The sequence below is a fragment of the Felis catus genome, chromosome C1, assembly GCF_018350175.1.
Source record: "Felis catus isolate Fca126 chromosome C1, F.catus_Fca126_mat1.0, whole genome shotgun sequence".
Classification (NCBI taxonomy): domain Eukaryota; kingdom Metazoa; phylum Chordata; class Mammalia; order Carnivora; family Felidae; genus Felis; species Felis catus.
In genome coordinates this window covers 121,791,068-121,808,368 of record NC_058375.1, presented here as the reverse complement: position 1 = coordinate 121,808,368, position 17,301 = coordinate 121,791,068, and the positions used below count along the sequence as shown (strand labels likewise).

Here is a 17,301-nt window from a genome sequence, read left to right as displayed (position 1 = left end):
CTTCAGCTCAGGTCACGATCTCGCGGTCCGTGAGTTCGAGCCCCATGTCGGGCTCTGGGCTGATGGCTCAGAGCCTGGAGCCTGCTTCCAATTCTGTGTCTCCCTCTCTCTCTGCCCCTCCCCTGTTCATGCTCTGTCTCTCTCTGTCTCAAAAATAAATAAAACGTTAAAAAAAATTAAAAAAAAAAAAAACCTTAAGCTGTTAGTATTCTGTCCTTGGCTCATTCAAAGCAAGGTCTGATAATGACTACTGGAATCCAAAGTAATAATCAAGAAGTCATAGGTTTGGGGTGTCTGGCTGGTTCAGTTGGTTAAGTATTCTACTCTTGGATTTTTGCTCAGGTCATGATCGAACAGTTCGTGAGTTCAAGCCCTGCATGGGACTCTGCACTCACAACGCAGAGCCTTCTTGGGATTCTCTGTCTCCTTTCTCTCTGACCCTCCCCTATTCATGGCTTTCTTTCACTCTCTCTTTCAAAAAATAAATCAACCTAAAAAAAAAGTGTAAATTACACAAAGGAGGCAGAACTGCATATTTAAACTGTATTTTAAAATACTATTAACTTTATGCCAACAAATTTGAGAACCTGAATGAAATAAATAAATTCTAAAATAAAAAACAAACATATTTAAGAAACAATGTGATTGTCCCATAATATTAAGGAAATGGAACAGCATTTTCAAACAGTGTTTTCAGGGGCGCCTGGGTGACTCAGTAGGTTAAGGGTCTAATTTCAGCTCAGGGCATGATCTCGCAGTTCGTGAATTCGAGCCCCATGTCCGGCTCTGTGCTGACAGCTCAGAGCCTGGAGCCTGCTTCAGATTGTCTGTCTCCCTCTCTCTCTCTGCCCCTCCCCTGCTCACACTCTGTATCTCTTTCTCTCTCTCTCTCAAAAATAAATGAACATTAAAAAAAAATTAAACATTTTCACATCAAGTACAGGTGGTTTTGAAAACTGGGCTCTACCAAAATTCAAGAAGCATGCACTTAAATTGTATAGAAATATATTAAAAAAGGAGAAAAAGATGGAATATTTTTTGATACATTTAATGATACAGATATCATCTTATAACCAAAATCAAATGAAGACAGTATGGGAAAGGACAGTTACAGGTCACTTAAGAACTTCTAAACCAAGTAGTGGCAAACTGAATTCTTCAATGGATTTAAAAAAATATTGTTATTTTTCACAGAAGAATGCTGTTTGCTTGAAATTTAAATATCTGTGATATAATTCACTGCATTTTCATCTACATGAAAAAATATAATCATCTTAATAGATGCAGAAACAGCCTCCAATAAATTCCACAAATCCATGTTCAAAAACCTTACAAATTTAGGAACAAAAACAATTTCTTTATGCTGATAAAGGCATTCACCAAAAGCTTAGGTTATATAGCATAGTCTATACCGTGGAACATTAGTTACATTCCTTTTAAAATTCAACATTGAAACTTTGTATATTGACAGATGGTAAGTAGACCTGGGCATAACTTCTTAACGTGTGCAATATTGAAGCACTATGATGTACACCTGAAACTATAAGATATTTTATGTCAATTAAACCTAAAGCAAAAATAAATGAAATTAAAAAAAATAAAAGTTAGCACTGAGACAAGGAATCACAGTGAAGTACCTTGAATATGCACCAAACCAAATATGATTTTTTTTAATACCACCTAAGAAAGAAAGAAAGAAACAAGCTTGACAGACCCATCTCTTGGAATATTGTGGTGAAGGGAAAGGCAGAAACTAGAAACTGGTGATAGAAATTAAGGACCCCCCAGGGAAAAAATGTATATCTATATATATACACATATATATTAGCTACATATATATGTGTGTGTGTATACATATGTGTATATACACATATATGTGTATATACATATATACACACACACATATACACATATACATATGTGTATATACACATATATGTATATATACACACACACACATATATATGTAGCTAATATATATATATATACACATATATATACACACACACATATATATATGTAGCTAATATATATATACACATACACACACACACACACATATACATATACATATACATATAGGCTGCCAGAAAACGCATATCTACTCCTAATGGTGCTACCTTGGGGTGCTTGAGAAACAAGTTCTTAGGGTACTAGAGATAGCATTCCTTAGGGATGCAGCTCCTTAGGGTACTAGTGATAGAAGTTTAGTGCCTCACCTAATCTTTCACCACTATTAGGCATCTATATCCTAGGAAATCCAAGATTTTTATAAAGAAGAAATATGGCTAGCAGTAGACATGCAGTTGCTATGTGAGGTAAACAGAAAGTGAGAATAAAAAAAAATATTTAATAGATAAAGCTACCCCTCTCCCAAAATCAACTATGAAGCAGAAGGATCCAGTAGTGTAATACTCCCCAAATAACTATCACTAAATAAGCACTTGTAGATATGAAATTATCAAATGTGAAATTCAAAACTCAGAAAAGCCTTCATAAAGTATAAAGAAAAGTTGTAACCCAAAAAGTAACAGATTTCAGGAAGAATATTTAAAAAAAAATAGTACAAAATCGTAAGAAACTAATGGAAAGATGACCAAGGGTAAATAAATATTGCCAAAAATATACTAGTGGTTATCAGGAAGAGAGATAAAAATAAGTAAATAAATGAAATAAAGTAGAGAGGATCAGAAGTAGCTAAGACAGGGAAATAATATGCAACTGATATTTAATTGGGTTTCTTAAAGGAGAGAAGCAGAAGACTGGAAGAAAGGCAACATTAAAACTATAATCCAGGGGCACCTGGGTAGCTCATTCAGTTGAGCCTCTGACTTTGGCTCAGGTCATCAACTTTGGGGTGCGTGAGTTCCAGCCTTGCGTCGGGCTTTGTTCTGACAGCTGAGAGCCTGGAGCCTGCTTCAAGATTCTGTGTCTCCCGGGGCACCTGGGTGGTTCAGTCAGTTGAGTGTCTGACTTCAGCTCATGTCATGAGATCACAGCTTGTGAGTCCAAGCCCTGTGTTGGGCTCTGTGCTGACAGCTCAGAGCCTGGAGCCTGCTTCGGATTCTGTGTCTCCCTCACTTTCTGTCCCTAACCCACTCGCATTCTGTCTCTGTCTCTCTCAACAATGAATAAACACTGAAAAAAAAAAAAGATGCTGTGTCTCCCTCTCCCTCTCTCTGTTCCTCCCCCGCTCGCACTCTCTCTCTCAAAAATAAATAAAGATTAAAGAAAATTAAAAACCATAATCCACAACAAATCAGAACAACAGAAATGGTCAAGAAACAAAAGATAACTGTGAGAGGGATAAGAACATTATTGAAGTTGTTAATATAATGATAACATGTAAAACTAAAATAAAAACCTAGCACTGGATTTAAAAACATTTTTAAAAATTACTAAAAGACTTCCTACAAAAAAACTCATTAAATATGACATCCATAATGAATATATAAAGTATGATGGAGGTTTTTAAAATAGTTTTATAAAAGAGGTTTAAAAACAGTTATACCCAATAAATGTAATTTGGCTTAATTTATGTACTACAATTAAAAAAAGTTTTTCATATTGCTTCTTGAAATTCATGCGATTCAATCTTTTTGCAAAATACACATTTAAGAAAAAAGGATTTAGAAAGGGTAAATCCTAATGCTAGACAAGAGAATTTTCATGCCGCAAAGCATTAAGAAGACCAAAAGAAGATACTTTATAATGTTCAAGGGTGCAAATCACAAAGAAAGTATATTAGTTAAAAATGTATCCACATCTTGGATAGTATAGTCACCACCTTCATAAAGTAGATATGCACAAAAAGTACTTGATATGTGGAAACTTCTTTTACCTTCCTCAGTCCAAAGTGAATTATATGATGTTCATATATATATATATATATATATATATATATACACACACACACATATATATGCATATATATGTTCATATATACACATATAGTTATATATAATATATTGTGTTATTTTTATATTTTTATTATATTAACTATATTATTATATATAATATAGATTTTATTTTATAAATATAAATATATAAATATAATATATAATTTTGAACACATCCAAATGAAGAAATCCTTTTTAAGTGTATAGGGAACACTGACAAATTTGAACATACATTAGTTATTTTAAAAGCTCAATAAGGGGGCGCCTGGGTGGCGCAGTCGGTTAAGCGTCCGACTTCAGCCAGGTCACGATCTCGTGGTCCATGAGTTCGAGCCCCGCGTCGGGCTTTGGGCTGATGGCTCAGAGCCTGGAGCCTGTTTCCGATTCTGTGTCTCCCTCTCTCTCTGCCCCTCGCCCGTTCATGCTCTGTCTCTCTCTGTCCCAAAAATAAATAAACGTTGAAAAAAAAATTAAAAAAAAAGCTCAGTAAGTTCTATAAATTAAAAATTACATGAAAGCATGCTGTGATTACAATGTAATATGCCTAGAAATCAAGAATATATTCCTAACAAGTTTTCTGGGTAGAAACATTTTTAAAGTAAATCCAATTAAACAATTCCTTTGAAAAGTTCAAATTTGCAAAGTTATAAAACAGTAATAATAATAATAAGAATGAAAACACCTTTCAGAATCAGATGTCAGAAAAAAATCATAGCTCTAAAACCCTATAAAAACTAAAATGGAAGTATGAAATTAAATGAGTTTAATTTCAGGTAGCAAATTATCAGCAAAATCCAACATAAGTCAGAAAGATGAAAATAAATTTGAAGCAGAAATGAGGTACATTATACAGTATACAGAAAGATGTAGAATAAATTTTAAAAAAGTAATGTTTTCTCCTTGAAAACACACACACACACAGACACACACACACACACACACACGCACACACAGAAAACATAAGCTGGCCCAATCAAGGAAAAAGGAGAAAGAAAACACATATAATTGGAAATGGCTGGTGGGAAATAACAGAGGACATTTCAGTAGATTTTGAGAGAGTATTTTGTAGAACTCTATGTCAACTAATTTGAAAATGTAGATGAAATGAACAATTTCATGAGGAAATACATTTAGCCAAAACTGCCCCAAGAGACACAGCTCACATTGACTCATGACAGAGAAAAAACGTAATGTCATTAAAGAACTGCACCACAAAGGAGCACCAGGGCCCACGTGATTTTATAAGAGAACCAGACATTCAAGGGTAATGCCAACACAGTTTGAACTGTTCTACAGCATAGGCTTTCTTTATAGTTGCTATAAAAGCCTTTTGCAAAATTTCATACTGGTTTAAAAAAAAAAAAAAAAAAAGGACACCTGGGTGGCTCTGTCAGTTAAGTGTCCAACTTTGGCTCAGGTCATGATGTCACGGTTCATGAGTTCAAGCCCTGCATTGGGCTCCCCGCTGACAGTGTGAAGCCTGCTTGGGATTCTCTTTCTCCCTCTCTCTCTTCCCCTCCTCTCTCTCTCTCTCTCTCTCTCTCTCTCTCTCCAAAATAAATATTTAAAAAATTAAAAATATAGGAATTGGAGGATAATTTCTTAATGTGATAAAACCTATATGCCTCAGTCCATAATCCAACAAAGTGGCCTTCCCATTAAGCTCAGAAAGAAGGAAGGATGCACAGTATCTCCACATTTTTGTTTTGGATGTATTTGTGTAAACCAGATGAAAATAAACAACTAGCCATAAGATTTGAAAAGTATTCAGTGAGATAGGATAGATATTTAGCATATGGAAATGAACAGTTGTTCCTATATGCTAACAATAACCATTTAGAGTGTATGGAATAGGAAGCCATTCACAATAGCAACAAAATATAAAATACTTAGTGACATAAGAAAATGAAATGTATTTGAGATATATATAAAATATATAAATGTGCAAAATGTGCAAAACCTGTATGAGGACAATGTTAAAACATTCCTGAAAGACATAAAGTAGACTTGAACAAATGGGAAAATATCCCTGCTCTGTGATAAAATGAAGATAGTAAAGAGGTGAGTATTAATTATAAATTTTATATTATCCCACTAAGAAATTCTAACAAGTTTTATATGTTTGAATGAGATATGCTTATTTTTAGGTTCATTTAGAAAAATAAGTATGCAGTAATATCTGAGGAAATACCAAAAAAAAAAGTAAGAAGGGCTGAATTCTAAATAATATGGATGTTAAAAAATCTATAACTAGAAATGCATGGTTTTAGGACATGAATTAACAGAGATTAAAGGAACAGAATATACAGTATAGAAAAAGACATATATATATATATATATGACAAATATAAGACGTGTGTGTGTGTGTATATATATATATACATATATATACTATATGTGTGTGTGTGTGTATATATATATATATAGAGAGAGAGAGAGAGAGAGATGGAACTTCAAAGTACTGGAAAAATGAATTTTTTTAATAAAATAGTTTTGGAAAAATTGAATATCATAAGGAAAAAGAAAAGTAGTTACGTACTACCACCATAATTCTAAAATGATCAGAAATCTAACTTTGAGAAATAAAACCTTACATGTACCAGGAGAAAACATCAATAAATTATTTGTAATCTTAGTTTGAAGAAAACCTTTATACTATGCACCAATAGCCAGAGACAATATAAAAATACGATGGTAAATTTTATTACATAAAGATTAGAAGAATATTTTTGGTCTTTCATCCATTTTGAATTTATTTTTGTGTATGGTGTAAGAAAGTGGTCTAGCTTCATTCTTTTGCATGTTGCTGTCTAGTCCTCCCAGCACCATTTGCTAAAGAGACTGTCTTTTTTCCTCTGGATACCCTTTCTTGCTTTGTCAAAGATTAGTTGTCCATACATTTGTGAGTCCAATTCTGTGTTCTCTATTCTATTCCATTAGTTTGTATGTCTGTTTTTGTCCCAATAGTATACTGGCTTGATGACTGCAGCTTTGTAGTATAGGCTAAAATCTGGGATTGGGATGCCTCCAGCTTTGGTTTTCTTTTTCAACACTACTTTGGTTATTCCGGGTCTTTTGTGGTTCCATACAAATTTTAGGATTGTGGTTCCATTACAAATTCTAGCTCTGAGAAAAATGCTGGTGCTATATTGATAGGGATGGCATTGTATGTGTAGATTACTTTGGGTAGTATGACATTTTAACAATATTTGTTCTTCCAACTCATCAGGATGGAATGTTTTTTCCATTTCTTTGTATCTTCTTTAATTTCCTTCATAAGCTTTCTACAGTTTTCAGCATACAGATCTTTTACCTCTTTGGCTAGGTTTATTCCTAGGTATTTTATGGTTCTTGGTACAATTGTAAAGAGGATCTTCTGTCGCTGCATTATTAGTGTACAGAAATGCAACAAATTTCTGCACGTTGATTCAATATCCTGCTACTTGGCTGAATTCAAAGACCTAAATATGAGCCAGGAAACCATCAAAATCCTGGAGGAGAAAACAGGCAACAGCCTCTTTGACCTCGGCCACAGCAATTTCTTACTTGACATGTCTCCAAAGGCAAGGGAAATAAAAGCAAAATGAACTCTTGGGACCTCATCAAGATACAAAACTTCTGCACAGCAAAGGAAACAATCAACAAAACTAAAAGGCAAGCAACAGAATAGGAGAAAATATTTGCAAATTACATATCAGTCGAGGATTAGTATCCAAAATCTATAAAGAACTTACCAAACTCAACACCCCCCGGAAAAAAAAAATAACCCAGTGAAGAAATGGGCAGAAGACATGAAGAGACACTTTTCCAGAGAAGACATCCAGATGGCTAACAGACACATGAAAAGATGCTCAACATTGCTCATCATCAGAGAAATAAATATCAAAACCACACTGAAATACCACATCACAGCAGTCAGAGTGGCTGAAATTAACAACTCAGGAAACAATAGATGTTGGCGAGGATGTGAAGAAAGGGGAACGCTCCTGCACTGTTGGTAGGAATGCAAACTGGTGCAGCCACTCTTGAAAACAGTGTGGAGGTTCCTCAAAAAATTAAAAATTTTATTACCCTGTGACCCAGCAATAGCACTACTAGGAATTTATCCAAAGGAAACAGGAGTGCTGATTCATAGGGGCACATGTACCCCAATGTTTATAGCAACACTTTCAACAATAGCTAAATTATGGAAAGAGCCCAAATGTCCATCAACTGATGAATGGATAAAGAAGATGTGGTTTATATATACAATAGAATACTACTCGGTGATGAAAAAGAATGAAATCCTGCCATTTGCAACAACGTGGATGGAACTGGAGGGTATTATGTTAAGTTAAATAAATCAGTCAGAGAAAGATATCATATGTTTTCACTCATGTGGAATTTGAGAAACTTAACAGAAGACCATGGGGGAAGGGGGAAGAGAAGGGGGAAAAATAGTTACAGAGAGGGAGGGAGGCAAACCACAAGAGACTCTTAAATACAGAGAACAGACTGAGGGTTGATGGGGGTTGAGGGTCGAGGGGGCAGGCAGGGATGGAAAATGGGTGATGGGCATTGAGGAGGGCACTTGCTGGGATGAGCACCAGGTGTTGTATATGGGTTATGAATCACAGGAATCTACTCCTGAAGCCAAGAGAGACTATGCTGTATATACACTGTATGTTAGCTAACTTGACAACAAATTATATAAAAGATACATATATTGGAAAAATAGTACCATAACCAATGTCAAGATAAAACAACAATCCAGAACATACCTGCAGCTTATAGCTCACATAATGAATATAAAGACAAAGAGAACTGTTGAAAAATGGAGACCAAAACACAAAAGAAATCTGATAATAAAAACAAATATTAGCAGAGATTCAGATAATGATTGGCTCTCATTTATAATTATGCAAATGACACATTATATATGTTATATTATACATATATGCATATATATGAAGCTCAACTTTTTTCCTAAGAGAAATGCAAAATGAAATTACACCAGTATACCTGTGGCAAGTTGGGTTTCACAAGAAGCCAAGTAAAGAGAGGATTAGCCTGCAGGACCATTTTCACACAGGACATCAATAACTTTGGAAAGTTACACAAGGAAGCAAAATTGGCCAGAAAAATATGGGCTGCAGGGCCATCTGAATGAAGGCCTCCACTGATTCCACAAAGAGTTCTAGACTGAGGTGGCTCTCAGAGAAGTCCCAAGTGAGAGCAATAGGGTTGGGCTTGTATCCTTCAGTACTGATCAGTCCCATTGGATGTGGACTGCCCTTGAACAGAGGTCTAATCTTGGATGAGACATTGTCTTCAGTCCCAGCAACCCTCAGAGAAGAAGACTGACCGCTGAGCACTTTCTTCCAACAGCACTTCTAGGTGCTGCCAAGGTCCTTCCTTCCAGAGAGGGTTCCCATTGGCATGTCCTAGTGTCTACTACACCACCATTTCTCCCCTATCGGATTGGCAAAAATTCAAACACTGAACAACATACTCTGCAACATGCCCATGAGAAAATAAGTACCTTATACATTGCTGGTAGATGTGCAAGATGATACTTCCCTTATAGAGGAGCATACCCTGACAATATTTCCCTACACATTAAATCACAAGCATATGTACAGAGTTAACCACTGTAGCATCATTTGAGATGTGCATCTTAGGAGGCTCATTATAGTATATCCACACTTTGGAGAACTATGTAGGAATAAAAAGGATGGAAGAAGATCTGTAACAAGAAAACATGCCCTGTGTTCTCTATCTCTAGCTTATATGTGTATGTGGATCTGGGTTTACATTTATAGTTATGAAATATTCATGTTTCACTTATAAAACATTTCCCCCCAGAAAAGGATAATCAAAGACCTAATAACTTTTTTGTATGTGATGAGAATGACATGAAACCAAGACTTCGTGCAGGGATGCTCCCTCTGTCTGTCTGTCTGTCTGTCTCTGTCTTTCTCTTGTAATCTTAGTTTGAAGATATATATATATACACACACACACACACACACACACACACATACACTATATGTTTGAACTATCTACATATTTTTAAAATAATATTGGGGCACCTGGATGACCCAGTCAGTTAAGCATCTGACTTCGGCTTAAGTCATGATCTCATGGTTTGTGAGTTTGAATCCCACAGCAGGGTCTCTTCTCTCAATGCAGAGTCTGCTTTGGATCCTCTCTCTCCTTCTCTCTCTGCCCTTCCTCTGTTCACACTCTTGCTTTCTCTCTCAAAAATAAAATAAACCTTAAGAAAATAAAAAGAGGGGCGCCTGGTTGGTGGCTCAGTTGGTTAAGCCTCCGACTTCGGCTCAGGTCATGATCTCGTGGTCTGCGAGTTCGAGCCCCACATCAGGCTCTGTGCTGACAGCTCAGAGCCTGGAGCCTGCTTCTGATTCTGTGTCTCCCTCTCTCTCTCTGCCCCTCCCCCACTCATGTTCTGTCTCTCTCTGTCTCAGAAATAAACATTAAAAAAAATAAAAAAAAGAAGAAAAGAAAACGAATATTAAATAGAAAACATGAGGACACCAAAGCTATGTTGAAATACTAAGAGAAGCAAATGCACCTGAATGTAAATCAAACAGATATGGATTTTACTTAAAGATTATACTAAGAACACATACACACATATGTACACAGAGAGAGAACATAGGGATATCTCTCTAGCTAGCCATCTATCTCTTCTGAAAAGGCCCACAACTAATAACATTAGAGTATCAATTAGCACACATAACTCCAGATCTTTATATCTAAATACTGTAATCCAGTAGAAAAAACTCATTGGAGAAATGACTGATTACAGTTAGGAGGTAGGGGAAGTAAAAGGATCTCAGAACATATGATTGTGCAGAAAACAAGGAAGTGCTCAAAGACCAATGTAATCATTTCTAATGAATAGAGGTTTTGGTTTGAAGGAGTGCCCAATAACCAAATTGTGACAATTTTAACATCATAAAGAATAACAACAATTATGGAATGTAATATATTACATTAAACATGGTTAAGTATGTCGTGATATGAAGAGGAGGGAGAGCAAGGATGAAAGTGAACACAGGCAAGGGGAAATAGTTTTCTTCACAGAAGAATGCTACCTGATAAATACAAAAGTGATATTAGAATTAGAAAATCACTTTGAAATGATAATTTATTCAGGGAAAGGTCATGAATGGATGCTAAACCTATGGAGTGAAAAGTTAATGGAGAAGAAGATGCTCACATAATGTGCAAGTATCATCCCACTTTTAATTAAAAGGCAAAATGTATTTTTCAATGCATATATCACAGTTACTATGTAAACAGCATTGTCATGAGTGGGAAGATGTGTAATGGTATTCTTCCTAATATGAAGCAGAAGAGGTATCCAATATCACCTGTGTAATATTCTTGCCAAAAATATTTAGCCTAAATTAAAGCATAAGAAAACAATCAGACAAATCCAAAATGCTGGCCATTCTATAATACCATTGGACCAAGAGTCTAAAAAATGGTTAATATTATAGAAATCAAAAAAGATAAATGTTTTCCTTTAAGAGAGATTAAAGAGATGATAACCCAATATATGTAAATATTTATTAAGACATCTATTTTATCTAAATATATAAATGTACATATTTATATGTCTAAACGTAATATATACACACACACACACACACACACACACACACACACATATATATGGTTACTTGGGCTGTTGTTGAAATTAGGGTATAGACTGTATGTTTAGATGATATTAGCATAAATATTCGTATGTGTTATTTGCTTACATGTGGAAATCGTCTTAATCTTGAGAGATGTATATTGAAGTATTTAGGCAAAAATATCCTGTTTGCAACTTACTTTTAAATGATTCAGCAAACAACGAAAGAGGGAGGGCAAATATTCAACGTGTTGATATAAGATGGTGAATCCAGGTAATGATCTCATGGGTGTTTATGTAGTATTCACTCAACCTTTCTGTAGGCTTGAACATTTTCTCAATAAAAAGAAAACAAATGTGGTACCATTTCATACTCATTAGATTGACCAAAAAGTAAATAATCTGATGAAATTAACTGCTAGTAAGGAAGCGGCAAGGATGAGAAGCAATGGGAACTCACATTGCTAGTAGACTGTAAGTAGGGGCAACTTTGGAAAATACTTTGTCACTATCTAGTTAAGTAGAAGACATGTTTACGAATGACCAATCCCACTTCTTGGCGCTTGTCTCAAGAAAATCCTGCCATGTGCATCACGAGACCTTGATAAAACTGTTCATAGGCGACTTGTTTTTAAGAAGTAAAATTTGGAAATGCTCAAATGTCAATAAAACATAAATTATGCTATATTCACATAAAATACGACATAGTGGTGGAAACCAACTATGGCTGCAAACATCAACATAAATTAATCTCAGAAACAAATTCTTGTGTGAAAATAGCAAACCATAACATGATGCAATGGTGTAAAGGTTAAAAGTATACAATAGTGTTTATTTACAATAAAATTTGTTGTGAAATGTTTCACCTAAAGCTGTCCAAACTGTAGTTGTCGGCCATTTAGATGAGTGTTACCAAAGTCCTGTGTCTTTACTAAATGCCAAGATGACATCCTGTGTCAAAGTGTTGCACAGGCAATCATCACCTAGAGGTGTCTTCTAATGCTTTTCCCACAGTAATGGAGAAAAGGCACTCTCCTACCCGGATCAATGTTTACATGAATGTGTGTGCATTCTCGAGAATGAAAACAAGAAACTGAGTGTTAGCTGCGAATTGCAGAATTAAAAGTGATACAGGTAGTTGGTATTTTGTGTTGACCAGAAAGATGCTGTTTAAATAAAAAAAAGAAAATCAATATTTTCTATTTCTTTGCAGAGTAAAAGTGAGCAAATTACTGTGCGGCATCTGACATCAGGAAACTGGGAAGTGATAAAGATCTTGGCATACGATGAAACTACTCAAAAAATGTGAGCAATTTGGTTCTCTAGTCAGGTTGGTAGTAGCAGTTGTCAAACGCAATCTTTCGGCCAGATTGATGTTTTGCTTACCGTGGTCCTAGTCCAGACACCTCAGCCATGGAAACAGCAACATTCTCTTTAAAGAGTCTCCCTACCCTTCACCCAGAGAGACACTTGCACACACACATTTACACAGATACGTAAACACTTAGACTGAGAGAGATCACAGAGAAGTGTGATATGATGATATTTTAAGAAGAAAAAGATGTGTTTTCCAAAGGGATCAAAGTTCGGTGGTTGAATGAGAGAACAGGCCGGAGCTCGAAGATTCAAGTGAAAACTCAGCGTGGCAAAAATTGATCTGTGCCTGATGTGTGTGTTTTCTCTTTCCTGGGCAGTTACTTTCTGAGCACTGAGTCTTCGCCCAGAGGGAGGCAGCTGTACAGGTAAGCAAGGTGCAAAGACGTGGCTGCACAGGTTGATTTCTCAGTGGCCATCTACACACCTTAAGGATAGGATGGAAAACTCTGCAGTTTCATTTTTGACATGACGGAACCTCACGCTCTTGGTCCAGTCTCTCACGTCGGGACCTTTGCAAGCCTGAACGTTGGGACCTGACGTGAAGACCATCCAGCTGCTCCTTTTGTAATTTTTTTCCTCACCTGCTTTTACAGTCGCAAAGTGTCTTTTTTTTTAAGGCTTGCATTTCTCAACTACCCACCTCAAGGGAGTTTACGTCTTTTCCTGAGTGGACTTTTCTTCCGCTAAGCCTCATTTTGAATTTTCAGTGCATTTATATTGTACACCGGTAATTTATTCCCAAAGTAAAACCATTGTGAACACTTAGAAGAGTAGATCAAGGGGAAGTTTTTCTCCCCTGCCCCCATGATGTGCAAAACCTGGTAAGATTATTATTTGAGCCAGTAACACTCACTGCTTAGTAAAATAAAGCATTAGATGGGGAATGTTCTCATCTGCCCAATTTTCCCAGATGGAAAGTTATATTCATAAAAGATGCTTAAGGTCATACCTATTTAGTATTAAAATGTCTCCTCACTCAGAAAGCTTTCACCAGGACCTCATAAGAATGACTTTTATTTTTGTCTGGCAAGCAACTTATTAATTCTAGACTTTATATACACTTTCAAATTTCCTTTTCACAGATTCATTTTTAAAGTGTCAAAACTGCCATGGCATATTCTTAGTGGAAATTCATCATGTTTGAAGAAGTGTCACCACTGATTCTTACCCAGTAGCCTAGACTTTCCTTTGAGAGTAAAAATGCATGTTTAAAGCACCCTAAACTCCCTCTAATACACTGCACACTCTTATTTATGCATAAATTGCTTTCATCCGAAGCGTCGATTTTTATCACCTCTCTCAATAGGTGATTTTTTGTTTTATGGGGTTTTTGTTTTGTGTTTCTCTTGAGTCTGAAACCCATAGTCTCAATTCTAATGACTTCCAAGGGAAGGACAGCTGTTTATTTAAAGAGACTGATGCTAGTGTTGATTTAGAGATCTTGATGAACGTAGTGGTCACTTTGTGCTTTTTGGTGACCTGAAGCTTATCTTGAAGCGTATACTCCGGTTGATGCTGGCAGTTGTGAACAATTTAAGGTTGTGGAACTAGTATATCTAAGTGTTATTTCTCTCATTTTATGAAACTCTTAAAGAAAAATCACAGTGTCAAAAGATTAGACTAGGCCCATTTCAGCCAGTGGAACTATCTCAATCTCTCTTCCCAATATGATTAGCCTAAAATGTGATCTGAATCAAAATGACTTCTTAGATTTGTGTGCTTGTCTTTGTTCTCTAGTGACTGAGGCAGCAGTCTATCTATGAACTGTACTAGTGGAGCAGGCCATGTTATAAAGGAAATATAGTACCAATAAATTTCCCCTTAAGTAGCTCAGCAAATGCCAGTTGGCTTGACTGTAAGATAACGTTACTGTTTAACTCAGAAAACTCAATCACTGTCTTACCCAGGTCATAAAAATAATCATTGGTTGACTAAATTTATGGGATGAGATATACCCGTGAAGAATCACAGATGCTGCCATAGTCAGTGTTAGAATGAATGTTGTCTCAAAATGTGCATTTCTTTATTTCAATAGATTATCATAATTTAGACTATGATCTAAGTAATGATAAATACTAACATAAATCTCTGAGGAACTTGAATCTGAAAAGTTATATGAAGGAGGAGAGAGGGAAAGGGTTTAAATCCTAGTTATGTCATTTCACTAGGCACGCATTCTTCTCTGTGGAGAATGCTGCACAACATTGTGACTATAATTAAAGACACTGAATTTTATACTTAAAAATGATTACAATGGAAAGTGCTATGGTGTAGGTGTATTTGAATGTATATACACACATAGAGCAATTTCAAAGAGAAAAAATAAGGTATGATTACCTTGCAAGTTATTGTAAGGGTGAAATGGCCTAATGTATTAAGTGCTTCGTGTATTGATCGGTTAGGCCAGTAAAGGAAAATTTGGATTCTAATGAGCTCAGAATGTTTCAAATGTGAAATTTTGAATTCATGAACGATACTTAACATGTATTCTTAATGGCTTCTGGTGCCCACGCCAATATTCCTGTACCCATCCCCGTGTCTACAGCATACTGCACATCAAAATGACTATCATTCATTTACAAATGTATTTCCAGAATCATGTTTCAGTATTTTCTCCAAGTATAAGATGAAGCTTCACCAGCATTTCCAACTGTCAGAATAATCTATGATACATCTCTCTTTATAAAATATTCTACATAGGAAATTTAACCTTGGGTAAATATCTCCATCCCTCTGACCTTAAGCATCATTGTTTGTAAAATAAAGAGATGATGACTTGTCTCTTTACCTACCTCCCTGATGTCTCAAAGTATGCATGATCATGAAGATTATATTATCTCACAAAACATAATTTTCCTTGACCAAAAATTTCAGGGCAAGTGTTAAGTGCCAGTATTTCCCATGTATCTATTTACTGGGAAAATTTGACAGATAACCAAATTCTAATGTTTAGAATTCTGAATTCAGGAAATCATGAGATTGATTCTTGGTGTGACTTGTGAAAACTTTCATTAGTTCTTTCAACTAATATTTATTGATGGTGACTTTAGTCTCTGTGGGCACTTCCTTTTAAAACTTTACAAAGAAATATCTATGGAGAAAAGGCAGATAAGAATAAGTTATATTGAGTCCTGTGGAAATCAGTTCCTTTATTTTAGAAGCATGTATATATACTTTAATATACATATAAGCATACATGATTTTAATTTTATCACAGAGAAGAAAACTGTGTCTCTTAACATTAGTAATGGAAATTGACTTTGTGTTTATATGGTAAGTCCTAATTGACAAGGAGCCTCAATACAAGCAGTGCTGTAGCTCCTGAGTTTATGTTAATGTTTAAATATATGCCACATATTCACGTACCTGGAATGGTACCATTTCTAATTTTCTTTTTCTTTCCCCAGTGCTTCTACTGAAGGATTACTGAATCGTCAATGCATTTCATGTAATTTCATGAAAGAACAATGTACATATTTTGGTGCCAGTTTTAGTCCTATGAATCAACATTTCCTATTATTCTGTAAAGGTAATAAATTATTTTATTTGATCAGTATCTATAACCATCACAAGTAACTATTACGCTCTAGCTATATGATTTGATACTCTAAATTTGTTTGTAATACATTATGAACTTACTGAGATAAAAATTGCATCTTCATGTAGAAAACATAATTGGGAGTCAACATTTACTCGTGACCACTAAGGGCTGTTTGAACGCAAACTGTTTAAAAAAGTGAACAAGCATATTTACATCAGCAAAGTCCTGCTACAGCAATAAACTAGTTTACCTAGTCTTTAGGGGAAAAAAATGGCCCTCTTATTGAAATATTGGCTTGGCTGTTAAGAGGTTTAGGTTCTACAGAAATTTAACTGCCTGGGTCTAGCATCCTGAAGTTGAGAGAGATTACATTCACCCTAATTAGATCTATCAGGTAAAAATACTCTATAGTCTTATATAGGAGTATGGTATATCTATGTTATACTGATAGGAATCATTGCCCCTTAAAAAGATACTGTAATTCTCAAAGATCAGATGGGAGACATCTGTCCCTTATAATGTGATGGACTGAGTGTTCTTGTTTTAGCTGGTACCTGAAGCTGTCCTGTTTTTAATACACCCTGAGGAATAAATCAACACATGCTCTTTATAGTTGTTTTTTTTTTTTTTTTTTCCTCTTGGTATCTGAAAACAAAGTAATCAAAAAAGTACTTGTTTGATGACATCAGGGAAAACCATTAGACCTCTAGCTATAGTTCTGCAGAGGAATAAAGCTTCAAGATAACATCTTACAGTTACCTGAATTAACTAGTATATCTGAAATATTTGGTGATTCCAGTTAAGGTATTTTTTTCAATTAGTATATAATTAGAACCAAA

At 35.4% G+C, this 17,301-nt stretch overlaps 1 protein-coding gene across 4 annotated transcripts in view; it reads left to right on the top strand.

Annotated features, from left to right (window-relative positions):
- DPP10 (dipeptidyl peptidase like 10) overlaps positions 1-17,301 on the top strand; it is a 1,363,298-nt gene that overhangs the window by 1,284,635 nt on the left and 61,362 nt on the right. For all 4 annotated transcript variants that reach the window (XM_019837999.3, XM_045033696.1, XM_019838002.3 and 1 more), the window contains exons 14-16: positions 12,758-12,849; positions 13,239-13,286; positions 16,329-16,450. In XM_019837999.3, the coding sequence (XP_019693558.1) occupies positions 12,758-12,849; positions 13,239-13,286; positions 16,329-16,450 (262 nt within the window). The remainder of the gene's footprint in view (positions 1-12,757; positions 12,850-13,238; positions 13,287-16,328; positions 16,451-17,301) is intronic.